A 27,491-nucleotide genomic window follows, 5' to 3' on the forward strand; every position below is an offset into this window, starting at 1 on the left:
CCCAAACTGAGCCTTATTGATTACTCTGGTCTATTGTTTCCTTGTCAAACCTCCCCCTACACCCCCTCCCCCCGCCCCCCCCCCCCCCCCCCCCCCCCCCCACGTTCAAGTTCAACTTCTTGTTACATCATGTCTGGTTGCCGTGGGTTACCAGACAGACTCGACGTGACTGTCACGAGCAAAAAAAACTTCTCTCTCTCTCTCTCTTTCTCTCTTTCTCTCGCTCTCTCTCTCTCCCTCTCGCTCGCTCGCTCTCCCCGCCCACAAAGCCTACCACTGGAGGCCCTCTGACGATGCCAACACCTACTTAAGTATTCATGAAGTTCTACTGTACTGCTACAGAGAAACTCTGGCTGTCCCTCCCGACAACTCCAAGACCACAAGGGTTGCCGGCTGAAAGTTTAAACTGTGTGTGTGTGTGTGTGTGTGTGTGTTTGACACTTGGGTTAAGAAAAAAATTGGAGCGGGCGGAGGGGGGATGGGGGGCGGGCGGGAGGGATGAAAACCAGCTTTTAATCTTGGCCCTCGAGAGTTTTTTTCAGAAATTTGAACCAGCTTAAGGAAATCTCTTTCAACGTCGCCGATATTTACTATGAGCCGTACTTTAACCCCACAGTTGCCGAATTATTTTCGAGCTGTTTCTTCTGCTTCTGTTATTCTTCCTCCCCACCCCCCTCCAACCCCCAGAAGGTAGCTCACTCCTGGCAGGGGTATAGTCCAGAGCTCCCTTGCCCACAGATACTCCCCATGCCCATTTTTTTCAGAAGCGAAGCTGGATGGTTTATGGGGCGTGTGGGTGGAGGGAGTCCGATCCTGATCTCTTCTCTCTCTCACACATACAAGCATACACACGCAGACACACGCACACGCACACACACACACACACACACGCACACACACATAACACCCGCTCTCGCACACACACATACACCCACTCACATACACACGCACACAGACACGCACACACACAAACACACAAACACCCACTCACATGCACACACACACAGACACACACACACATACACACACACAAGCACATACACACACATGCACACGCACACACACGCACGCACACACACACATACACACACACGCACACAGACACACGCACACAAGCACACACTCACATAGAAGCACAATCTCACACACACACATGTACACAAGCACGCACACACACACATGCGCACACACATGCACACTCATATGCACAGATACGCACACATGCACACAAGCACACACACACAAACACGCACGCACACGCGTGCACATGGACACACATACGCGCACACACGGACACACATGCACCCACACACACAGACACGCGCACACACACACGAACACACATGCACATGCACACACGCGCACACACGAACACATGCACATGTACACACAACACGCACACACATGCATGTAACAGTTGCACACTCTCTCTTTCCAGCAGGGGTCACCAGACACTAGTCAAGAAGCAATGTAACTTCAGCACGGCACAAGTCTGTTCCGTCCATTGTGCCTGCGCCCATACATATTCCACATCAAAACTATCGACTCCAATTCCATTTCTATTCTCTTCCTCTGTATCCTTTAATACTTTTCTTCCAGTGTTTATCCAATTTCCTCCTGAAGAGCTGAATCCCGAGCGGTGTTTATTCCAGCAGTGCTGAGGCCAACTACAACAACACTGGTGGCTCAGATGCAGTTAACTCCGCACAGGTCAACTATCAAAGCGGAGATCTTCCCGCTCGAGTTGGCACACAAGCTGAAGACCGACAGGCTCCACAAGCTTTGCATATGATGGTGGAGTGGGACTAGAGAGTACAGATTGCAGAGGTGAAGGACACAGGCACAAAGTTCCGCAAACCACAAACGCAAAGTACATCAATCTCGAATTGTGAGCAGCAGTGACCAGGAGATCGTAAGAACATAAGAGGTAGGAGCAGGAGTAGGCCCTATGGCCCCTTTGAGCCTGCTCCGCCATTCAATAAGATCATGGTTGATCTTTGACCTCAGCTCCACTTACCCGCCTGATCGCCATATCCCTTGACTCCCCTAGAGTCCAAAAATCTATCGATCTCAGCCTTGAATATACTCAACGACTGAGCATGAACAGGCCTCCGGGGTAGAGAATTCCACAGATTCACAACCCTCTGAGTGAAGAAATTCCTCCTCATTTCAGTCTTAAATGGCCAACATTGACCAGTCTATCGTGGGAGACTCCTCGATGGGTTATACATTACGCTTCTTTTGGGCAACAAAGGGTGGGCCATCAGTGAGGCTCACCAGCAGGCTGTAAATTAGCAGAGGCCTGTGAGGAGATGGTTCACTGGCAGGAGCCTGTGAACAGGCTATAAATTGGCAGAGGCCTATGAGGAGATGGTTCACTGGCAGGGGCCTGTGAACAGGCTATAAATTGGCAGAGGCCTGTGAGGAGATGGTTCACTGGCAGAGGCCTGTGAACAGGCTGTAAATTGGCAGAGGCCTGTGAGGAGACGGTTCACTGGCAGAGGCCTGTGAACAGGCTGTAAATTAACAGAGACCTGTGAGGAGATGGTTCACTGGCAGAGGCCTGTGAACAGGCTGTAAATTGGCAGAGACTTGAGGGTAGGCTGTCCTCTTGCTGGGAAACGGTCTTTAACACGCGAGGGTTGGGCATTTTGAGATAATTGTTCTTTGCGCTAAAAAGAAAAACCCTCAAAGCCGGAAATCTTGTTAAAATCAGGAGAAGTAGGGGATTCTGTTGCACCGTCCCATCTTAACCGTTAACCTGTTTTTCTCTTCAGGCACTTTTATAAGTTACCCGGGTTTCAACAGAGTAACGTCAAACCATCAAACTGTGTGTGTGTGTGTGTGTGTGTGTGTGTGTGTGTGTGGATCTCCTGCGTTTAGGCCAACTTGTGCCTCCGCTCTCCCGTAGGCCTGGCCCAGCAGGCTGTGCGGCCCCCAGCCTACGAGCACCATCGGAGCAGGCCGGGGAGCGGAAGGAGCACGTTCTGGAGCAGGAGGGCAACGGCAGCGAAGAGTGACGTCACCAAGATCCAGGTCGGTGATTGGAGCGTGGGCAGGTACAGCAGGAGCGATGAGAGTTCGTGGAGGGACGTGACCGGGGCCCGGGAGAGTCCTGAGTTCGGGGCCCAGAAGAGCCGCGGGCCCAGGGGCGCAGCACGGGGACCAGCCCACACTGTGCGATATGTGTGTGCGCACTGGGTCCGTGCAGCAGAGCGGATCTCCAGTCGTCCTGGTTAAACCCTTGCCACTGGACCAAGACCTAGCTCTGTCAAGCCCGTGTGGTGGCTGGTGTGTGCAACGGCCACCCCACGTTAAAACAATCCACGCACAGGCATCTTCCACCCTTCAGGATGCAGTTCGGGATCCGGAATATTAGGTCCTTCATTGAAACACTTGTCAACTTTTTGGAGGTGGAAGCAAGTCATCCTCGACTTGAGGGACTGCCTCTGATGATGATGATGAGGCCTGTTGAAAGCCGCTTGGGCGTCTGGCCTCCAACAGGCTCAAAGGGGAGCAGCGGCACAGGGTGGCACCAGAACTGCAAGAGAGACGCCAGGGAGCGACACCCCTTCGAGCCACAGGCGCTCGCGCCATGCCACGACTTTTAACGCCGCAGCACGAGCCCCTGGTCGCGACGAAGGCGGCAGAGTGGCCTCGCGGGGCTGCGTAGTGGGAGTCTCTGCTGCCTTTGGACAAGCACGGGCTGGCACTGCCACTCCTGGCAACACCTGGGAGTCGACAGCGTTACTGTAATGTAACCACACGTCTCGGATGACGCATGACCTGCCTTCCCCTTCCACTGGCTGCTTGAGGTTGGCTTAGACATGGCCCAGAACCGTCTACAAACACAATGGTGGGAAAAATGGTCGCATATGGAATCTATTCAACAGATCGAGGCATGCGTCCAAACCATTAGCGCACTAAATATTAATGGTTACCATTGAGTGCGCCTTATCTAAATGTCACAAGCAATGTGTGGTTTCATTCCACAAGCCGAGAGATGCTCTAAACCCATGAACACAAAGTTGTGAGCCAGTCACGAGGGCTTCACCACCACTCAAATGTAACCTCATGTACAGCTGTTTCCCATCACGCATTCCATCTCTAAGTTTCAGTCAAGTACTTTAGGGGTGGATTTAAAAAAAGAAAGACTTGGATTTATATAGCGCCTTTCACGACCACCAGACGCCCCAAAACGCTTCACAGCCAATGAGGCACTTTTCGGAATGTCGTCACTGTTGTAATGTGGGAAATGCGGCAGCTAACTTGCGCACAGCAAGCTCCCACAAACAGCAATATAATAACGATCAGATAATCTGTTTTTGTTATGTTGGTTGAGGGATAATTATTGGCCCCAGGTCACCGGGGATAACTCCCCTGCTCTTCTTCAAAATAGTGTCATGGGATCTTTTACATCCACAATTCAAGCTCTACAACTATTTTGAGCGTAACTTTAAATCAAGTGCACCCTTTTGGTAAGGGCACCAGAACCCACAAATTTCCAAATAAAACTGTAAAAGAAACTTAAATTAAATTAAAATTTGGTTGCCAGGGGTGATAATGCACTCCAGTCCCTCCGATGCCCACCTCTCGCGGAAGGCCGCGAGCGTACCGGTGGACACCGCGTGCTCCATCTCCAGGGGCATCCTGGCTCGGATGTAACCGCGGAAGAGAGGCAGGCAGTCGGGCTGAATGACCCCCTCGACCGCCCGCTGCCTGGACTGGCTGATGGCGCCCCCTTGGCCGTGCCCAGGAGCAGGCCCACGAGGAGGCCTTCCGACCTGCCCGCTCCCCTCCGCACAGGGTGCCCGAAGATCAGGAGTGTGGGACTGAAGTGCAACCAGAATTTGAGGAGCAGCCCCTTCAAATATTGGAAGAGGGGTTGCAACCTGACACACTCCACATCGACATAGAACGCGGACTCCTCCGGACCGCAGAAATTACAGGCGGCCTGGGAGTCCGTGAACCGACTTAAAAACTTATTGCATGGGCCTGCTCCGTGAAGCACCCTCCAGGCCAAGTCCCCAATAAATAGAGAGCGGACTCCTGCGTAGAGTGCACTCCACTGGGGACTTCCGCTTCCTCCGGACGGCAAGCCGGTGCACCATGGCGTGTCCGGACGGCAGACGAGGATGGCAACATGGAGAGTGTGCAAGGGCAGCTCGTACAGGAATCCCCTCTGCGCAGAACTGAAAGGCACGGAGGGGATTTCCTGGAGAAGGCTCAAGTTGTGAGGCGCCGGCCCCCGAGGGAGGTTTCCAGCAGCTCTACAAACCTGTGAGCACGTGCACAGGTGCGTACATTACAGTTGCCATGGTGGCTATTGAGAAGTGTAAGAACTGAACGAATCCACTCAGTCTTTGGCTTGGAAGCGGGGGCGGGGTGGGGGGGTGGGGGGTGGGGTTTGGGTGGGCAGAGAGGAGAGGCCTTAAGAGACGTTGCGAGGAAAATGTCACGTCACGTTTTTGTTCTGGGCGCCGCTGACAAGGCTACATTTATTGCCCATTCCTCCGTTGCCCTGCGAAGGTGCTGGTGATGGTGGACCTCAATGAACCGTTGCAGCCCCTGTGGCGAAGATGTGCTTTGTGAACTAGAAGCCAATAGATTGGGAAGCAGGCCTCTGAACAGCAAAACAGACCAGCGGCGTAGGAATGACAACCAGAGTCCACAATCATTCGTTCTGAGTCCGTGACAAGTCAGAGCTGAGGGGTCAGTGACACCAGAAGCAGTAGTTCCAATCCATTGGCACGATGAGCCCCTTAGCAAGTCACTATACTTAGACTAGGGGATACGAGAGACAGAGTCACAAGTCCGAAATCCGACATGAATCTCCAGGCAAAATCCTAAACTACAAAAACAGTGCTCAAAGAGAATTTTTGGACGCCATCCAACACTGAGATTGAATTATGAACTTCAATTCACTTCGAGGAATTGGTGATTTTAAAAAAAAATCGTCTGATGCAAATTATCTCCCCAGTGACTTTGTGGGCACATGCCAAGCGCAGTGTGGAATGGGCTGTTTTAGGTTTTAGGTTCAGCCACTGGCGTAGGCTGAGCTATCTGATCTGACCGAAGAGCATCTCCAACTGGCCCGAGTTAGAGAAGGAAGACCCGGTTAGAGAACCAATTGGCTGCTGCAATGTAGGTTGTAGAGCTGTTGAGTTGGGAGCAGTTCGGCCAGTCACGTGATGTTCACAAGACTCAATAAAACGCCGGCCAGTTGGGTTCGGGGGATCCACGATGAGGCAGGTGGTTCTGAGCCTGGTGGATGAACTGGTAATGTGTCGTGTGATTGTTAAACCTTTTGCGAATAAACCAACTAGTTCTTAATAGCAATGTGTACTTTCTCTTTTCGTGATTCTGTCGCAAGTTCCTCCGTCCACATTTAGAATGGAAACAGGCTATGGTCAACTCGCCACTGTGTAATTACCACCTCCTCCCAATGGTGGCGCTGCAGCACCTCCACTGGGGGAGGGGGGGGGGGGGTGGGTGGTGGGGGGAGGTTGTAATTGTGGCGTGATGTGTTTACATAGACAACTTTTAAGTGTAGACTTGGGAAATGTATCATAGAAAAAGCTGAGAGGAATTGCACGCAGATATAAGCGCCGGTAATTCCCAGTCAAGCGGCGTAACATAAGAACATAAGAAATAGGAGCAAGAGTAGGCCATACGGCCCCTCGAGCCTGCTCCGCCATTCAATAACACCATGGCTGATCTTCAATCTCAACTCCACTTTCCCGCCCGATCCCCATATCCCTTGATTCCACCTAGACTCCAAAAACCTGGCGATCTCAGCCTTGACTGTACTCGACAACTAGGAGCAGCCACAGCGCTCTGGGGCAGAGAATTCCAAAGATTCACCACCCTCTGAGCGAAAAACTTGGGCGCAAACTCTGGAGGCACGGGCTAGACGGATTTCCACCGCCCTGTCATGGGGCGGCTGATCGGGAGAAGGCCCCTCCCTTCCCCACCCCCCCCCACCCCCTCAACCTCCACCCCCCTCAATCTCCACCCTCCCAACACATTTCACGTCGACCAGATAGTTACGTGTTCAGTGAGAGAAGGAATGATAATGGAGTGCAACAACATAACTGCTGTCTGGCTGGTGAGCGTTTTCTGAGAAGGACGACAGGAATTTTTTTTTTTCCCCTTCTTCAAAGAAACCCATTGTTCAAAATATTATTTTGTCAAGGTAATTTTCCTTTGCTTCTGACCCGGCCATGGCTGATATGTAATGATACACATTCACAAAATGCATGACACATACAACATCCGAGACCCAGATGTTCCCCCTTGGCACAATCCTCCGGCTCAAGCATTCTTTTTTTCAGCTGCGAATCTGACTAGAACCCATTCCCTTCCCTTTCACCCCCATCGTTGCTCCCCTTTAAAGCTCTCTCCCATTCCCCCACCCCCCCTTCCGCCCGCCCCAATAAAGAGAACAAAAAAAACCTGGAAAAAATTCCTTGACAGGTTCAAAGGTCAGCGAAGGGCCTCTCGTTGCTAAGGGAGACCAAGGCCTGTGGAAACGAGGGGTGCGGTTGAGATCAGTGTGAGAGAACAGAACCAAACGGATTGCAAGGGAAAAGCTTCTCATCCGACAGGTGGTCTCTCCCTCTTTCTCTCTCTCTCTCTCCCTTCCCTTCCTCATTAAGGGGAAGCTGGATAAACACATGAGGGCGAAAGGAATAGATTATGTTGATAGGGTGAGACGAAGAGGGCATGGGAGGAGGTTGGTGTGGAACATAAAACACCAGCATTGACCAGTTGGGCTGAATGGTCTGTTTCTATGTATGTATGTAATTCTATCTTACATAAGACCATGAGTGGGCCAAACGGCCCCTCGAGCCTGCTTCCCCATTCAATAAGACCATGGCTGACCTTCGACCTCAACTCCACTTTCCCCGCTATCCCTTGATTCCCCTTGTTTCCAAAAATCTATCGATCTCAGCCTTGAATGCACTCAACAATTCCGTATCCACAGCCCTCTGGGGCAGAGAATTCAAAAGATTCACACACCTCAGAGTGAAGAAATTCCTCCTCATCTCAGTCTTAAATGGCCGACCCCTTATTCTGAGACTGTGTGACCTCTGGTTCTAGACTCTCCAGCCCGGGGGAAACATCCTCTCAGCATCTACCCTGTCAATGCCCCTCAGAATCTTATACGTTTCAATGAGATCGCCTCTCATTCGTCTAAACCCCAGAGAGTATAGGCCCATTCTACACAATCTCTCCTCATTGGACAACCCTCTCCTCTCTGTCTCTCTCTCTCTCTCTCTCTATTTTATCAGTATTATGTGCTCGCCTGAGCTCTAGTCAGCTGTACACATCCTACCCCACACTCCTCCTCTCCGGTCTCCTCATTGTGCTGAAATCAATATTTATCGTCTCCTCTCTCCTCCTCACACTCATTCCTTCCCAGTTCCTCAGTGGAACTCCTCGCCCTCTTCAATCTTCCCTTCCTCCAACAATCCATGGGCTTCAGCACGCAAGCCTGGCATCGCCCTAATCACTCTTTTTCACAACCAGATTTCCCCGGTGATACCAACCTCGAGTCAGGATCAATAAGGGAATTAAGGGTTACGGGGAGCGGGCGGGTAAGTGGACCTGAGTCCACGGCCAGATCAGCCATGATCTTGTTGAATGGCGGAGCAGGCTCGAGGGGCTAGATGGCCTACTCCTGTTCCTAATTCTTATGTTCTTATGTTCTTATTGGCCCATAGGAACATGAGAACATTCGGGACAGAAGCAGGCCATTCCACCCCTCGAGCCTGTTTCTGCCGTTCAATTAGATCACGGCTGATCTGCAACTCAGCTCCCTTGACCCACCTTTGCTCCATATCCCTTGATAGAATCACAGAGATGTACAGCACAGAAGGAGGCCATTTGGCCCATCCTGTCCGCGCAGGCCGAAAAAGAGCTACCCAAACTAATCCCACTTTCCAGCTCTTGGTCTATAGCCCTGTAGATTCATTCATTCATAGGCAGTCCCTCGGAATCGAGGAAGACTTGCTTCCAAACTAAAGTGAGTTCTTTGGTGTTTGAACAGTCCAACGTGAAAGCCACAGAGCCTGTCACAGGTGGGACAGGCATTCACCGAGCGAAGGGGTGGGTGGGACTGGTTTGCCGCACGTTCCTTCCGCTGCCTGCGCCTGACATCTTCACTCTCGCAGCGTTGAGATTCAAGGAGCTCAACGCCCTCCCGGATGAGCTTTCTCCACCTAGGGTGGTCTTCGGCCAGGGTCTCCCAGGCCTCAGTGGTGATGCCGCACTTCACCAGGGAGGCTTTGAGGGTGTCCTTATAACGTTTCCTCTGCCCACCTTTGGCTGTAGGTTATGGCATTTCAAGTGCACATTCAGAAAGTTCTCCTCAACTCCCCTCCAATCCTTCAACCAATTACTTTAAATCTTGCCCCCTAGTTATTGATACCCTTGTATAACAAAAAAATCTTTCGCTCTCGGTCTTGAAAACTCCAATTGCCCCCCCCCCCCCAGCCCGCAACATCCATCGCCTTTTAGGGGAGAGAGTTACAGATTACTACTGCCTTGTGAGAAAGATTACTGTAAAGTAATCTAGGCTGACACTTCAGTGCAGGACAGAGGGAGTGCTACATTGTCTTCCAAATGAGACGTTAAGCTCAGGACTTGCCCGCCTACACAGCTGGAAGTTAGAAATCCTACGATTCAAAGAGAAAAAAAGACTTGCATTTATATAGCGCCTTCCACAACCACCAGACGTCTCAAAGCGCTTTACAGCCAATGAAGTACTTTTGGAGTGCAGTCACTGTTGTCATGTGGAAAACATAGCCGGCAATTTGCACACAGCAAGCTCCCACAAACAGCAATGTGATAATCACCAGATAATCTGTATTTTTTGATTGAGGGCTGAATATTGACCAGGACACCAAGGATACCAGGGATACCTCCCCTGCTCTTCTTCAGACTGGTGTCACAGGATCTTTTACATTCACCTGAGAGAGCAGACAGCTCATCTGAAAGTTGGCACCTCCTACAGTGCAGCACTCCCCTGGGAGTGTCAGCCTAGATTTATGTGCTCGAGTCCCTAGAAGTGGGACTATGAACCCACGACCTTCTGACTGAGAGGCGAGGGTGCTGCCCACTGAGCCACAGCTGGCACTGCGCAAGGCTGAGACAGTTCGCCCAGTGTCTTGGCCAACATTCCTCCCTCAAGCAAAGTCAAGGGCAACAGATGGTCTGCTCAATCGCCTCATTTCATGCTCATTGGGGCCTTGCTGTGCGCAGACTGGTTGCTGTATTTTCCTGCACCTGGAAAGTAATTTGTTTTGAGCACTTTAGGACTCTATCAATGCGAGTTCTCGTCAGAGTTGTCAGCCAACGCGGGCTCTCTTTGCACATTCAAACAAGGACTGCTCCTTCGCAAGCATGTGGAATATTAGTTTAGCTTTGACCGAGGTGGGTATTTTTCCAGTAAAATAACATTCCCAGATGTGGAACAAACAGTGAAAAGGACGCTGTGACACACGAGTCACATGGGCTGCTAGAACAGACGACGCACATGCTTCGAAATAGATTTCCATGAAATTTCAAGGCAATGTCTATTTCACCAGTGATTCATTGTAAAGGTTTCTGAAGTTTCAACACTAAGCATTTCCAGATGAGTCCAGGAATACAGTTAGCCATCATGGACAACCAGCAGGCTGTGCTTAGAAATTGCGTGGTAACCTCGAACTGCAGCGCCTCAAACTACTCTGCATTGCAATTTAACTGGTCGATCACTGGAATCACGGGGCTGGGAATTCCACAACTTTGCGGCGGGTTTTTTGCGATATTTCGCCATTTTGGGCAGGAAATTCCCTGAAGTCTTGCGCCTGCGGTTTTGAAATACCGCTGGGGAGCGGACAGCCGAGCGGCGCAAGACCAGAAAAAAGCACGCTCGCCCGACATTTGGCTCAGCGGTGACCCGTAGACGGGAACCCCCAAAAAAAAACTGCAGAGGAAAATAACCCGTCAATGCGGCCCTTGGAAACGGCGGTAGGGATGACACCCTGCACAAAAAGCTACGGTAAAGTTTTTATTGTTTTCATTCTTTTGCAGCGATTCGCTCGAAAATGAATTGTTTTGTGATTTTTTTTTTGGAAAAAGACGTTTTGTGTTTTCTCCCCTCCCGAGGCCCAACTCGCGGCGGTATCGGCCTGGGAGAAGAGTTGCAGGAAATCTGCGGTTTGCGCCGCGGATTTTCGCGCGATGGCGATTTTTCCCGTCGGGTGCTAATTTCTACCCTTTTTTCCTTTGAATGTTCGGCCTCGAAATCGTAGCGGTGCGAAAGCGTTTTTTTTCTGCCCCCAAAAACCACGATGACTCAAAACCGAATTTCTAGCTCCATAGAATGGTTCCGGCACAGAAGGGGCCATTCTGCCCATCTAACCCGTGCCAACTCTCAGCTAGTCCCACTCCCCCGCCCTTTCCCCGTAGCCCTGCAATTTCTTTTCCTTCAGATACTTATCCAACTCCCTTTTGAAAGGTAAGATTGATTCTGCCTCTAACACCCTCCCAGGCAGAACATTCCAGATCCTAACCACTCGCCCGCAAGCGAAAACATCCTCTCTACGTCTCACCTATCGAAACCCCTTCATAATCTTAAAGACCCTCTATTAGATCTTAAATAAAAACAGAAAATGCTGGCCAGGCAGCAACTGCGGAGAAAGAAACAGAGTTACCATTTCAGGTCCGTGACCTTTTTCGTCTGAACTCTTTTCTATTACAGGTTGAACCTCCATTATCCAGAACTCCCTTATCCGGAACCACCCCTCGTCCGGAACCATTCCCGGCCACCGGGTGGCGCATGGGCAGAACTCCGACATGAACAAATTAAAGCCCTTCCTCGCCACCGACTCCCGCAATCGCTGGCCTGACCCCGCGATCTATCGCCCCCTCCCTCCCCCCCCCCCGCCATGATCTCTCTGCCGCACTCCCAGCCCCAAGCCAGCCAGCCCCGATATCCCCTTGCTCAGTACCTGTACCATCCAGATTACAGTGGCCGCCCCTCGGCAGGTCCCCGAGGGTTCGGGATAAGGGAGGTTCAAACTGTATATCGGAATGCCGATTGAATCTTTGGATTTGGCTCACGCGTCCTGTTTGCCCCCATGTGACTCATGAAGATCAACTCATATTTTCTTCACAACTCTGCATCTCCTTGCTTCTCTCAGCCTTCCCTTCCTTTCCCCGTCGACAGGTTTTAAAAACTGTAAGCTTGGTGCAACGTGAGGGAAAGACAGTCTTGTAACGCAGCGGGTTGTCGTTACGGTCCGGTGTACGCTGCCTGAAAGGGCGGGTGGAAGCAGCTTCAAAGAGTGGCCGTGAAATCCCGGCCTCCCTGGGTCGGTACGGCGAATGCGAGGACCCGGCGAGGCCTCGCAAAAGCCGCTTTTCGGGGCGTCATGCGCATGCGCCGTACACAGGCTTTTCCGATCTGTCACGTTTTAGCTTGACAGATCCTCCGGGTCCAGGACATTCGCCCGGGTGGAGACGTTGGGCTATTTGCCCAAACTCATGCCCAGCGAATGTCCTTCAAACCCTTGCGCCTGGCAAAAGCGGGAGCATAGCTTACTTTTCACAGCGTAAGAGTTTAAAAAAATTGAAAACCCTATCCATTAAGGTAAGTTTATTTTAAACCCTAAATAAAACACTAAAAAAAAAATCCCCAAAATATATATTTTTTCTAAAACATTTAATTAACTTTAATTTCAATTAATTTTAAATATGTGAGGTGTTTTTTTTAATTTATCATGCAGTGCGTGGGTGTTTTAATCTCATTGATAGTTCGAGGAACTTGGAGATACGGAGTTCCCATGACGATCGATGAGAATACTGTACCGTGATTGGTTGTCCAGTCCCAAGTGACTCCATCTTAGACTCGCGTAGCTGGAAGATGGGGGGGGGGCGCGCTGTGAAGCGCGGGAACCTTCCGGAGAAAAAAGGGAATGGCAGGAGGGCGCAGGGGCAGAAGGTAGGTGCACATCGTAGTTCTTGCTTACAGGCGAATGCCCGCGGGAAGCCTCCAACAGGGGTCATTAACTTTCAAGAAGGAATTGGTTAAATACTTGAGAAATTCAGAACTATGGGGAAAGGGCAAGGCATTTGGTAGCTCTTTCAAAGAGCTGGCACAGGCATGATGGGCAGAACAGCCTCCTTTGGTGCTGTGATATTCTATGATTCTCAGCTTTTCCTCATCTCTTTGACACTTTTCAGCCTCGGGGCACTGTTTTATACGATTGTGGAGGTCAGGAAAGTGGAGGTTGGAGGTAGGGTTAGAGGAGGCTATATTGGTGGGCACTGCCAACACGCTTCTCCTTTTAAAGTGCACTGATCATCGGATTGTAGAATAATACAGCGTAGGAGGCCATTTAGCCCATCGAGTCCGTGTCGGCCCTTTCGAAGAATTAGTCCCACTCCCGATTCTTTCTCCACATGAGGAGCGGGCGGGGAAGTGGAGTTGAGGCCAAGATCAGATCAGCCATGATCTTATTGAATGGCAGAGCAGGCTGGAGGGGCAAAATGGCTTATGTTCTTATGTTCCACATCACTACACAACACCACTGCAGTTAGAATCCACTTTTCATCCACCATCCCGTGCTCCCCTGCAGCCCAAGGCAATGTTGTCTTCACCGCAAATATCAGTAGATTCAATAGTAGCCTTCAAAAAGGAATTAGATAAATACTTGAACATAAGAAATAGGAGCAGGAGTCGGCCATTTGGCCCCTCGAGCCTGCTCCGCCATTCAATAAGATCACGGCTGATCTGATCTTGGCCTCAACTCCACTTCCCCGCCCGCTCCCCATAACCCTTCACTCCCTTATCGTTCAAAAATCTGTCTAATTCCACCTTGAATATATTCAATGACCCAGCCTCCACAGCTCTCTGAGGCAGAGAATTCCAAAGATTCACGACCCTCCGAGAGAAGAAATTCCTCCTCATCTCCGTTCTAAATGGGCGGCCCCTTATTCTGAGACCATGCCCCCTAGTTCTAGATTCCCCCACGAGGGGAAACATCCTCTCTGCATCTACCCTGTCGAGCCCCCTCAGAATCTTACACATTTCAATGAGATCACCTCTCATTCTTCCAAACTCCAATGAGTACAGGCCCAACCTGCTCAACCTTTCCTCATAAGTCAACCCCCTCATCTCAGGAATCAACCTGGTAAACCTTCTCTGAACTGCCTCCAGTTCAGGATAAAAAATTGCAGGGATATGGGGAAAGAGGAGGACTAACTGGATCGCTCTTCGAAAGAGCCGGCGTAGACTCGATGAGTCGAATGGCCCCCTCCTTCTATGCTGTACTGTCCTATGATTCAAAGCCAGTTCCCCGCCAATGTAACCTCCTCTTTCCCTACCTGCAGCACTCAACCATCCCTTTAGACTTCTTGAACTTCTAGCCCTGAGACCACTTGTGGTCCACCTCAGCTTGACCTGTGACCCCTGGTCAGATCCTGCTTCATGCAACCCGAGAGCCTTAATTCATTAGGGGGAGCCCGAACTGAGGGAATTTGATTCCGCTGCAATCGAGTGGTGTTCCCCGGCCAACCTCTCGCCATCAGGAACGAGGCCATGGGATCCCACCAGGCAGAACAGCTCTACCCGGCAGCGAGTGAAATTATGGCCTGGATTTTCGGGTTGTTGGCGACCCGGGATTTCACCACGTTTTGACCCTCCGCGGCGATAAAACGGGAGGGGGGGGGTGGGTCAGCTGTTTTGCGTCCGGGCGCGATCCTCGAGTAGCTTTTTTTTCCGCGGTGGCGCTTAGAAGCACCGGCGGCGAGAGCAGCGGTGGGTGTGCAGCGGCTCGCGTTGCCACGCCGGCAGAAGTTCCGTCAATCGCCCGACCCGTACGCCGCGAAACGCGCCCCGCGGTGACCGCCGGGGAAAACACGGCCGGCGGCGGTGAGGTGGACAAACTGCAAGAAAAAAGGTACGTTAAGGTTTTTACGTTTTTATATTTTTGCAGCGATTTGTGCTGGTAAGGGTGTTGGCAATGTGTGTTGTAAGTTTTTGGGGGGAATTTTCTCCCCCTCCCGAGGCCTCTTTCAGAGCGCTCCCGGCCCCGCGCTAAAGTTGGCGGGGATCCCGTTTTTTTTTGGGGGCCGTGAAAGTAACACAACACCTCCCTCTGCGCTGCGCCCTTGGCTCAGGACCAAATGTCGAAAGTTGCTCCGCAAAGTGCAAATGTTAACCGGGCGGTAAATTTCCTGCCCGTCTCTGTTTGCGCCGCGGAAACAGCAAGGCTGAAAAACCAGCCCAAAGGGCCTTATTTAAACAGAACTGTGGGCCCCTGTTGAGCCGTGCCTGCAGTTGGCAACAGCTTGACTGAGAGGGGGTTATGGGGGAATCGCAGGTACACACATACACACACACACAGGCATCCCACCACTCTGGGGGCGAGTCCGGTTGTCGTGTTCTTGGGAATGGCGGCTCGGGAAGACACTGGTTTTGGACGTGGCCCATGACAAAAAGTTAGTGAGAGGCACAGTCTCCGTGAGGGATCCGGATGAGCAATGGCGAAGTGCATTCTCAAAGCAAACTGCTCTCAACAACCACAACGTGTATTTATATAAGCGCCTTTAACGTAGTGAAAATGTCCCAAGGAGCTTCACGGCAGTGCTGGGAGATAAAAACATTTGACACCGAGCCGCATAAGGAGAAATTAGGGCGGGTGCTTGGTCAAAGAGGTAGGTTTTAAGGAGCGTCTTGAAGGAGGAAAGAGAGGTAGAGAGGCGGAGAGGTTTAGGGAGGGAGTTCCAGAGCTTGGGGCCCAGGCAACAGAAGGCACGGCCACCGATAGTTGAGCGATTATAATCAGGGATGCTCAAGAGGGCAGAATTAGAGGAGCGCAGATATCTTGGGGAGGGGGGGGGGGGTTGTGGAGCTGGAGGAGATTACAGAGATAGGGAGGGATTTGAAAATAAGGATGAGAATTTTGAAATCGAGGCGTTGCTTAACCAGGGGCCAATGTAGGTCAGCGAGCCCAGGGGGTGATGGGTGAACGGGACTTGGTGCGAGTTAAGACACGAGGCAGCCGAGTTTTGGACCACCTCTAGTTTGTGTAGGGTAGAACGTGGGAGGCCGGCCAGGAGTGCGTTGGAATGGTCAGGTCTAGAGGTAACACAGGCACGGACGAGGGCTTCAGCAGCGGATGAGCTGAGGCAGGGGCGGAGACGGGCGATGTTACGGAGGTGGAAATAGGCGGTTTTAGTTGCGCTGCGGGTATGTGGCCGGAAGGTCATTTCAGGGTCAAATGAGACACCTCGGTTGCGGACAGTCTGGTTCAGCCTCAGACAGGAGTTGGGGAGAGAGAGGGAGGCCCCACTTGCCGTCAGTGCTGCATTTTTAATTCCAGGGCGGAGGGACAGTTTGCAAATGCAACTATAAAACTAAAGGATGCTTGATTGGCAACGCACCCCTCGTCCTCCAACCCTGAAATCAACTCTTCTTTCTGTACACTGTAATATAAAATACTCGCTGACGTGTGAATTCGACATGACAGTGAAAAAGGAGTTTGGCACATTAGCCTCTCTGTGCAAGAATGCACTGACTTCCTGAAACGGCGCTTACTTATTTAACCATTATTGGTGATCTTCCACCTCCACACTTGTTTCTCATCAAGCCACATCTTATTTTCCTTTTTGCCCCCGCAAAGTTGAGGGCGGAATGTTAAAATTGGGCAATTATGCGCAAGTGGAACTGCGGTCTGACCTGATATCAATCTCGCTGGGGAAGTTGTGGCTTCGGTCCCAACAGGGACTGCCCACCAGGCTCCTACTTGCGCATTGGGGAGAGTCAGCTGTGGCTCAGGTGGCAGTGCTCTCTCGCCTCGGAGTCATGGAGGTTGTGGGTTCAAGTCCCGCTTCAGGGACTTGAGCACATAAACCCACACTGACACTCCCAGTGCAGTGCTGAGGGAGCGTCGCACTGTTGCAGGGTGATGCCTTTCGGATGAGACGTTAAACCGAGGCCCCCGTCTGCTCTCTCAGGTGGACGTAAAAGATCCTGCGGCTACTATTTCGAAGACGAGCAGGGGGGGGAGTTATCCCCGGTGTCCTGGAGCCAATATTTATCCCTCAATCAACATAACAAAAATGGATTATCTGGTCAACATCATGTTACTGTTTGTGGGAGCTTGCTGTGCGCATATTGGCTGCCGCATTTCCCACAAATACAACAGTGACTACACTCTAAATGTACTTCATTGGCTGTAAATGCTTGGCGATGTCTGGTGGTTGTGAAAGGCGCTATAGAAATGCAATTCTTTCTTTCTTTGTCTTGTGTTAGATATGAGGATTTTTATTGTTTCCTTGTACTGGTGCCAGTGTGTTTTGTGAGGGAATTCTTAAAAAAATACTCCCAATTTTTCATCCCTTGACTGCTGAAGGTTCTTACTCCTGCAACAATAACAACTTATATTTATATAGCGCCTTTAACATAGTTAAATGTCCCAAGGCGCTTCACAGCAACGTTATCAGACAGAAATTGGCGCTGAGTCAAAAGAAGGAGACATGTGACCAAATGCTTGGCCAAAGAGGTAGTTTTTAAGGAACATCTTAAAGGAGGAGAGAGAGGTGGAGAGGTGGAGAGGTTTAGGGAGGAATTTCAGAGCTTAGCGCCCAGGCAATAGAAGGCACGGCCACCGATAGTTTAGTTCCACTCCAGCGGGGAGCTTGTTGAGTGTGAGATGGAGCATGGCAGCGAGGACGATCGAGAAGAGGGTTGGCGCGATGACGCAGCCCCTGCTTGACCCCGGCCCGGACGTGGATTGGGTCTGCGATGGATCCGTTGGTCAGGATCACGGGCCTGCATGTCATCGTGGAGCAAGCGGAGGATGGCGCCAAACTTTTGGGAGCAGCCGAAACAGAGGAGGACGCTCCATAATCCCTTGCGGTTAACAGTGTCAAAGGCCTTTGTAAGGTCGAAGGCGGCCATGTACAAGGGTTGGTGCTGTTCCCTGCATTTCTCCTGTCGTTGTCGCACCGTGAAGACCATGTCCATTATACCCCTTAGTGGACAGAATCCGCATTGTGACTCCGGGAGGAGCTCCTCAGCCACAGGGAGAAGACAGTTGAGGAGGATTCGTGTGATGACTTTCCCAGTTGCCGACAACAGAACGATTCCTCTGTAATTGCCGCAGCTGGACTTGTCCCCTTTTTTAAAGATGGTCACGATTACGACATCTCTGAGATCTCCCGGCATGCTCTCCTCCTTCCAGATAATAGAGATGAGATCATGCATTCGAGCCAATAGTGCCTCTCTGCCATACTTTAGTGCCTCAGCGGGGATTCCATCTGCTCCCGATGGCCTTGTTGTTCTTGAGCTGACGGATGGCCTTTTCTACCTCGTGCTATATTGCCATCAGCACTGCACTGTCGTGTCAGTCCTCAAGCCCTGGGTTGGGCCATGACCCCAGAACCAGAGGCAAAAGTGCTTCCAACCGGCCTATGCTGAGAGGAATCTCCATATGCTAACGCTCTGGGAAGCAGAGCTTTGATCGTGCTCCCAAACAGCTTTTCCCTTCTCTAACAATATATAAATAGCTGACTTTTTTGTTTATCTTCTCAGGGTCTTCTTGTTACTGTGACACTTGCCAGCGCAGTTCCTATCATCAATGACTATAACTGACAGCCAACGCCATTTCGTCTGCTCAACCCCAGTGTCATAGGATGGCCAAAGGCCCATTTGAAAAATAGTTGAAGTCAAAGGAAATAAAGAGAGATGTAAAACTTGCGGCGAGTTGGTGATCAGTTTGCTATCGGTATTCGCTATCGTGTCAGCTGGGGCTCTGTTGGTCTCCCAGCAGGTCCGTGTCGGTGTTTAAGCTCCACACCAGCCCCCTCCCGCCCCTCTTCATCTCGCCCCATCAACATACCTTTCTATTCCTTTCTCTCTCATGTGCTTACCTGAGCTACAGTGTCAGCCGTGGCTCAGTGGGTAGCATGCTTGCCTCTGGGTCAGAAGGTTGTGGGTTCAAGTCCCACGTTGAGCACATGAATCTAAGCTGACACTCCCAGTGCAGTGCAGTGCAGTGCTCAGGGAGTGCCGCACTGTCGGAGGTGCCGTCTTTCAGATGAGATGTTAAAACTGAGACCCTGTCTGCTCTCTCAGGTGGATGTAAAAGACCCCACGGCATTATTTCAAAGAAGAGCAGTGGTGTTCTGGCCAATATTTATCCCTCAATCAACCTAACAATAACAGATTAGCTGGTCACTATCACATTGCTGTTTGTGGGAGCTTGCTGTGCACAAATTGGCTGCTGTGTTACAACAGTTAATACACTCCAAAAGTACGATCCTATAAAGTGCTTTGAGATGTCTGGTAGATGCTATATAAATGCAAGTCCTTCTTTCTTTTTGCCGATCAACCCTTCTTGAGGCCATTCTGGGCGTGATTGCAAATTTAATGCCAACGTTGGGGCTGTGCTGTGCCTTGGTCCTGGGCCTACTGTGGAGTTGCTTCTGGCTTCTCCAAACTCATCTCACTTAGGCCCCGTGCAAGTTCCACCCTTGACCTTTGAGCCATCGGCGCCAAACAGTCATCTCGCAAGTGTCAGTCAAACAATACCTTTTACCACTCAGAACGCTTTTGGCCAACGAGCCATAGAAATATAGAAACATAGAAATGAGGTGCAGGAGTAGGCCATTCGGCCCTTGGAGCCTGCACCGCAATTCAATGAGATCATGGCTGATCATTCACCTCAGTACCCCATTCCTGCTTTCTCTCCATACCCTCTGATCCCTTTGGCCGTAAGGGCCACATCTTACTCCCTTTTGAATATATCCAACGAACTGACCTCAACAACTTTCTGTGGTAGAGAATTCCACAGGTTCACCACTCTCTGAGTGAAGAAGTTTCTCCTCATTTCGGTCCTAAATGGCTTACCCCTTATCCTTACACTGTGACCCCTGGTTCTGGAGTTCCCCAGCAACGGGAACATTCTTCCTGCCTCTAACCTGTCCAATACCGTCAGAATTTTATATGTTTCTATGAGATCCCCTCTCATTCTTCTAAACTCCAGTGTATACAAGCCCAGTTGATCCAGTCTCTCCTCATATGTCAGTCTTGCCATCCCGGGAATCAGTCTGGTGAACCTTCGCTGTACTCCCTCAATAGCAAGAACGTCCTTCCTCAGATTAGGAGACCAAAACTGAACACAATATTCCAGGTGTGGCCTCATCAAGGCCCTGTACAACTGCAGTAAGACCTCCCTGCTCCTGTACTCAAATCCCCTCGCTATGAAGGCCAACATGCCATTTGTCTTCTTCACCGCCTGCTGTACCTGCATGCCAACCTTCAATGACTGATGTGCCGTGACACCCAGGTCTCGTTGCACCTTCCCTTTTCCTAATCTGTCACCATTCAGATAATATTCTGTCTTCCTGTTTTTGCCATCAATGTGGATAACCTCACATTTATCCACATTATACTGCATCTGCCATATATTTGCCCACTCACCTAACCTGTCCAAGTCACCCTGCAGCTTCTTAGCATCCTCCTCACAGCTCACACCACCACCCAGCTTAGTGTCATCTGAAAACTTAGAGATATTACATTCAATTCCTTCATCTAAATCATTAATGTATATTGTAAATAGCCAAAGGGGAGATGAGGAGAATGTCTTTGACACAGCAAGTTGTTGTGATCTGGAACGCGCTGCCTGAAAGGAGGCTGGAAGCAGATTCAATGGCAACTATCAAAAGTGGGTTGGATAAATATTTGAAGGGGGATAAAATTTTCACGGCGATGGGGGAAGAGCAGGAGGGAGTGGGACTAACTGGATCGCTTTTTCAAAGAGCCGGCACAGGCACGATGGGCCGAATGGCCTCCTTCAGTGCTGTAGGATTCTATGATTATATGATAATGCCTGTTTTTAATGTAATATAAATTGTCTTTCAGCATTTTGGGTCCATATCATATTGCATTCATTACACAATGAGAATCAACGAACAATATCCTATTCATTTCTGTATACTCACTGTGTCCTGTTTTAAGTTCTGGTACAGCTTGTTTAATCACAGTTATTTTTCTCTCAATTGGCAGATTTTCAAGCCACAACAAAGTCCAAACAAACCATCCTTCCCCCAGCTTCCTTGGCGTCAAATAAATAAATAAGACTAACCTCGCAATGACCTAAAAAATTAAAACCACAAAATGCCTCCAACTTTGTTCTTTCTGCACCATTTTAACCGATGTTGGAGCCTTCCCACCGACGCACACCAATTTCTGGTCCCGTGCCATCAGGAGGGTGCAGACACACCAAGCTTCCCCTTGTGCTAGTGGTTCGTAGCATTGTGGTTATGTCACTGGACTCGTAATCCGGACAATCTCAATGATTCAGAGACGCGCGTTCAAATCCTACCAGGGCAGCTGGGAAATTTAAACTCAGTTAACTAAATAAATCTGTAATAAAGAGCTAGTATCAGTAATGCTGACCATGACAAACTGTTGGATTGTAATAAAGTCCCATTTGATTCACTAATGTCCGTTAGGGAAGGAAATCTGCCGCCCTTACCCGGTCTGGCCGATATGTGACTCCAGACCCACGGCAATGTGGTTGACTCTTAACTGTGGCTCACCTCAAGGCAATAAATGCCGGCCTTGCCAGCGACGCCCACATCCAATGAATAATAATTTTTTTTAAATAGTATAGTGGTTATGGCATTGGACTAGCAACCCAACGGTTCGTAGTTCAAATCCCACCATGACCATGGAAGTTTATTCAATTAAATCGGGGCTGGCATCAGGGGCAAATGCCCGTTGTAAAAAACCCAACTGGTTCACTAGTGTCCTTCAGCAAGCGAACCTGCCATCCATACTCTGTCTGGACTACACCTGACTCTAGTCCCCGACCTCATGGTTGATCCCTGAAAGCCTATGGCACGGCCTAGCAAGGGCGTAAAACAATTATTATGAAACAAAAAAGACGAGCGTAGCCAGGCCAACTAGGGTTGGACAATGCCGGCATCAAGTTGAATTTATTTGGAGCCTTTAATGTGGTAAAATGGCCCAAGGCTCTTCATGGGAGCGATTATCAAACACAATTTGACACTGAGCTGCGTAAGGAGATATTAGGACAGGTGGCCAAATCTTTGGTCAAAGAGGGAGGTTTTAAGGAGCGTCTTGAAGGAGGCGAGAAAGGTAGAGAGGCGGAGAGGTTTAGGGAGGGAGTTCCAGAGCTTGGGGCCCAGGCAGCTGAAGGCACGGCCGCCAATGGTTGAGTGATTATAATCAGGGATTCTCAGGAGGGCAGAATTTGAGGGGGGGTGTGGGGCGCTGGAGGGGATTACAGAGATAGGGAGGGGCGAGGCCATAGAGGGATTTGAAAACAAGGAATGGAATTTTGAAATCGAGGCGTTGCTTAACCAGGAGCCGATGTAGGTCAGCGAGCACAGGGGGTGATGGGTGAGCGGGACTTGGTGCGAGTTAGACAGCAGAGTTTTGGATGAGCTTAACTTGACTTCAGGCGTCACTTTAAAAATAAATTATCTTTAAAAGAACGAAAGCCAGTCTGACTTCTAATTGACGTATTGTTCGTGTCGCTGATCTACATTGGCTTCCAATCCCCCGTTGAATCAAATTTAACATTTTCGACATCGTGTTTTAAATCCTTCCATATCTATGTAACTCCATATTTATCAGGTCATCACCACATTGCTGTGTGTGGGAGCTTGCTGTGCGCAAATCGGCTGCCGCGTTTCCCACATTGCAACAGTGACTACATTCCAAAAGTACGCCATTGAATGCAAAGCACATTGGGACGGCCGGTGGTCGTGAAAGGCGCTATATAAATGCAAGTCTTTTGTTCTTAACGGGGTCCTAATAAAGTAGGCACAGGAGATAGGCTAATATCAAAATGAACATCTTACCTCTTCCCTACCGCTGTCTCACACCAACTATATCCAGCTAAAATCTTGCTTGATCTGAATAAAGATGTAGTAGTTTCAATTGTGCTCTGTACATGGATTCTGTGTTTCCTGTTTTGTCACCGTGCATTTATATCGACATTAAAGGCCATCTGCTCCTCCTCACTCCATCCAACTTCTTATTACAGATCCATTTGAATCCCTTTGATGTCCCCAACGCTCACCATCTGGCCTCCGAGCGGGTGTCATCAGCTGCATTTGACGGAACTGCATACGGTAAAAGGGCTGGATTGTCCGGTCCTTTGCGCTCGGGGTTTTGCCCTGGAGCCGGCGTGAAAGGCGACGGTAAGGTCTCTTGCGCTCCGCCGCGAGCAGCGCCGCCGGGAAGAGCTGCGCCCGGGTGAGCAACGCCCCCGGTCGCGACACCGGTGCGAGTTCGGCCATTTTGCCCGACCCGTCCGCCCGGAAGCGCGCCCGCCACGACCGCCTGGGAAATCAGAGCGCTTCGGCATCGCCGGCGGCGGTGAGGACGGTAAAGTACTCCGCAGGTAAGCGCGAGGGTCTTTTAATTGTGTTAGCGATTTGTGTTGTGGCGTGGGCAATGTTCGGAGAATATTTTTTTGAAGGTGCCCCCCCCTGCCAGACTTCTCTCGGAGCGCTTCCAGCCCGACACGTTAGCTCACGAGTTTCCCATCCCTCGTGCTGTGCTCCCTGACGCAGGGTCCGGGTGCCCAAACTAACATACCAAAGCGCAAACTATTCCCGGCCGCTAACTTTCCCGCCCTGCTTCCGTTTCTGCCCCCCCAGAGACAGAAAATACAGCCCTCAGTACCTACCTGCGCGTTGCTTATGGACAATGTGCACAGAACCCATGTGCGGAGGGCAATTGAAGTTCCTAGATCTTTATTAAGACCAAACAAGATTTTAACTGGATATAGTTGGGCTGCAATTCTCCGCAATAGTCACTGCTCCCCAAACTGAACATATTGCACTCATCGCCACCCTCTGCTCCCTTTTGCCGAGTCAGTTTTCAACACAGTCAATTAACTTGCCGTTAATTTAACGTTCTTCATAAGCAAGCCTATCTGGAGATATCATAGAACGGTTACAGCATGGAAGTCCATTTGACCCGTCGAGCCCGTTCCGACTCTCAGCTAGTCCCAATCTCCCGCCCTTTCTCCGTAGCCCTGCATTCTTCTTTTCCTTCAGGTACTTATCCAACTCCCTTTTGCGCATCCCAGATCTCAACCTCTCACTGCGCAAAAACGTTTTATCTTACATTGCCTTTGGCTCTTTTGCCAATCCACCTTAACTCTGTGTCCTCTGATTCTCGACCTCTGGTTCTACTCTGTCCAGACCCCCTCATGATTTTGAACACCTCGAGCAAACCTCCTCTCCACCTTCTCTGCTCCAAGGAGAACAACCCCGGCTTCTCCAGTCTATCCACGCAACTGAAGTCCCTCATCCCTGGAATCGTTCTGGAGAATTTTTTCTGCGCCTTCTCCAAGGCCTTCACATCCTTCCTAAAGTGTGGAGCCCAGAACTGGACACAGTACTCCAGTTGGAGCCCAACCAGCGTTTCTTGTACAGGTGCAGCACACTTTTGTAGTCTCCACAGAAGTCCCGCCCCTAAAGCGGAATTGGGGTTAGCGCCCCCCCCCCCCCCCCACAAGAAGTGGAGAGCAATGCCGCGCGCTAGTGCCCCCAGAGAGGAAGAGGAGCGTTTCCTTTAGTGCTCCATTTCCTTTCGGGGGAGTCAACCCCAATTCTGTGCCTGTCGCAAAGTTTTGTGCTTCATGAGTGTTATTGCCCCCAAGCGGGCGATGTGGAAATTTCCGCCCTAAGCCTCCTGCGATAATCCATTCCTTCTTAGTATAGTATCTCAAAACTGTGTCACTCCTTAACCACCCCCCCCCCCACCCCCCCCATACTCCCCCCATCGTAGGCGAAGGTGCAGCCAATGAGGGTACGGGGCCCAGAAGAGGCGAGGGCCCAGGGGCAGCATGACCCGGCCCACACTGCGATATGTGTGAGCACTAGGGCCTGTGCAGCAGAGCAGGTCTACAGTTGTCCTGGTTCAACCCTTGCCACTGGACCAAGACCTAGCTCTGTCGAGCCCGTGTGGTGGCTGGTGTGCAACGGTCACCCCACGTTAAAAAAATCCACGCACAGGCATCTTCCACCCCCTCAATTAGAGTTGAGGGCTGGAATATCGGGTCCTTCATTGAAACACCTGTGAACTCATGTGGAAGCAAGTCATCCTCATTTGAGGGACCACCTATGATGATAGGCCCCCCCCCCCCCACCCCACCCTCCTCAGTCAGTCCTTCCTTCTACAGTCTACAACCGTTTAATATCTACGTTCAGTGCCACCTGACCACTGCTTCCTGATTTACCGTCGAGAAACATAGAAATTTACGGCGCAGAAGGAGGCCATTTCGGCCCATCGTGTCCGCGCCGGCCGACAAAGAGCCGCACGGCCCTCGGTCAGCAGCCCTGAAGGTTACATATAAACCTATGAACAATGGCGGAAAGGCAAAGGGCACCCGGCCCAACCAGTCCGCCTCACACAACTGTGACACCCCTTATACCGAAAACATCTGCACTCTACCCCAACTGGAACCATGTGATGTCCTGGGAGAGGCAAAAACCAGGCATCTTCTATCTATTTTGTTCAACCGTGCTATGGGCTTAGGCCCTTCAACTCGGTTTCTCACCAGACTCATAACTAAAATTCTTCCATATCTGTCACACTTCGGACGCCAAACTTCAAAGCGTAAAAGAGAAAGGTTGTCAGTCGTTCAACTACTGGTTTTTCAGACCTTGGTAAACCAGTCTGTGCTCCCAGGGGACAAGAAGGGGGAATTTACAAGCATCTGCCAACCTAGCAAACCCTGGTGCAACAATTAGCCTCTACTTAACCTCAGGGCATGCCTATTCAAGCCACTTCCTCACTGGGAGAACCTGGTCGATTGCCTTAAAGAAACAAGGCAGGTTAAAAACACATATATCCGTGTTCGCCGTCCCAACCCTGGACTACCCTGGAGCAAGACCCCGGGAGATCACCTTGGTAATAATAGCAAAATTAAAACCCCGGCCATGAGATCTGCTGCGTTTGTCGTGCCCAGGAGAAGTCGGACGAATCTGATGCTACCCTTTGTCTGACGTACGTCTCGTGTCTAGCCGGTCTAGTGCAGACTGCTAAGAGCAGACGGAGAGCTTACCTGTGACTGCTGCGGGATATTTACAAAGTTTCCATCCCGTGGTCCAATACTGACAAACCGGTTTGCGGAGGAGGAGCTGGGCGTTGAGTATGCTGTGAACAGGAACGCAGTGAGGTCAGGAATGCATGAGGAAGAGTTTCTGCTACATTATACAGCAGCTACAACTTGCAACCTTTAACATAGTGAAATGTCCCAAGGCGCTTCACAGGAGTGTTATATAACATGTGGCACCGAGCCACATAGCAAGCAATTAGGACAGGCGACCAAAAGCCTGGTCAAAGAGGTAGGTTTTAAGGAGCATCTTAAAGGAGGAAAGAGAGGTGGAGAGGTTTAGGGAGGGAGTTCCAGAGCTTGGGGCCCAGGCAGCTGAAGGCAATGATTGAGCCATTATAATCAGGGGTGCTCAGGAGGGCAGAATTTGAGGAGCGCAGACATCTTGGAGGATTGTGGGGCTGGAGGAGATTACAGAGATAGGGAGGGGTGAGGCCATGGAGGGATTTGAAAACAAGGATGAGAATTCTGAAATCGAAGTGTTGCTTAACCGGCAGTCAATGTAGGTCAGCGAGCACAGAGGGGGGTGACGGGTGAGCGGGACTCTGTGCGAGTCAGGACACGGGGCAGCCGAGTTTTGGATCACATAGGGTAGTTTACGTAGGGTAGAACGTGGGAGGGCAGCCAGGAGTGCGTTGGAATAGTCAAGCCTAAAGGTAACAACGGCACGGATGAGCGGATGAGCTGAGGCAAGGGGCGGAGACGGGCGATGTTACGGAGGTGGAAACAGGCGGTTTTAGTTATGCTGCGGATATGTGGTCGGAAACTCGTTTTCGGGTCAAATGTGACAAGGTCAAGGTTGCAAACGGTTTGGTTCAGCCTCAGACATGAGTTGGGGAGCGGGATGGCGGTGCTAATCCCTGTCAGTGCAGCAGTTTTAATTTCTCCCTCAATCTCCTGAAAGCTTTGGGAGCGGGGCGGAGGGGGGGGGGGAGGAGATTGGACCTATGGGTACTGACCACCCACTGAGATGAGTTAACTCAACACAGAGCCCTAAAGTATTTTCCTTCAAGTCATCATTAGACAACACTTGTGCTCCTTTAAAGTTTGTTATTGCATCCGCCTCTCCCACACACCCTTCATACGTTTGAGTTCCCCTTTAAGGGAGCTGTGCTTCCTTGCCCGACAGCAATCAAACATTGTGCAACAATTTGGTCTGTTCCACGGATTGTCTACTCGCCCCAGTGGCTGCTGGGACAGTGTGGTCACCTGTAATTGAATTCTGAAGCACCGACAAACACTGAGGTAAATTGGATTTAGTGACAGAGCAGGTTGTACATGATCTGTGAAAGGAAAGGGCTTTAGTGGGCTTTATAAATTAAAGGTGTG

At 50.6% G+C, this 27,491-nt stretch overlaps 1 protein-coding gene across 4 annotated transcripts in view; it reads right to left on the reverse strand.

Moving 5' to 3' along the window:
* The window catches only part of nfixb (nuclear factor I/Xb), a 506,036-nt gene that overhangs the window by 15,485 nt on the left and 463,060 nt on the right, over window positions 1-27,491 (reverse strand). For all 4 annotated transcript variants that reach the window (XM_070867267.1, XM_070867268.1, XM_070867270.1 and 1 more), the window contains one exon: window positions 26,112-26,203. In XM_070867267.1, the coding sequence (XP_070723368.1) occupies window positions 26,112-26,203 (92 nt within the window). The remainder of the gene's footprint in view (window positions 1-26,111; window positions 26,204-27,491) is intronic.

Source organism: Pristiophorus japonicus, chromosome 24 (genome assembly GCF_044704955.1).
Source record: "Pristiophorus japonicus isolate sPriJap1 chromosome 24, sPriJap1.hap1, whole genome shotgun sequence".
In the NCBI taxonomy this organism is placed as follows: Eukaryota; Metazoa; Chordata; class Chondrichthyes; family Pristiophoridae; genus Pristiophorus; species Pristiophorus japonicus.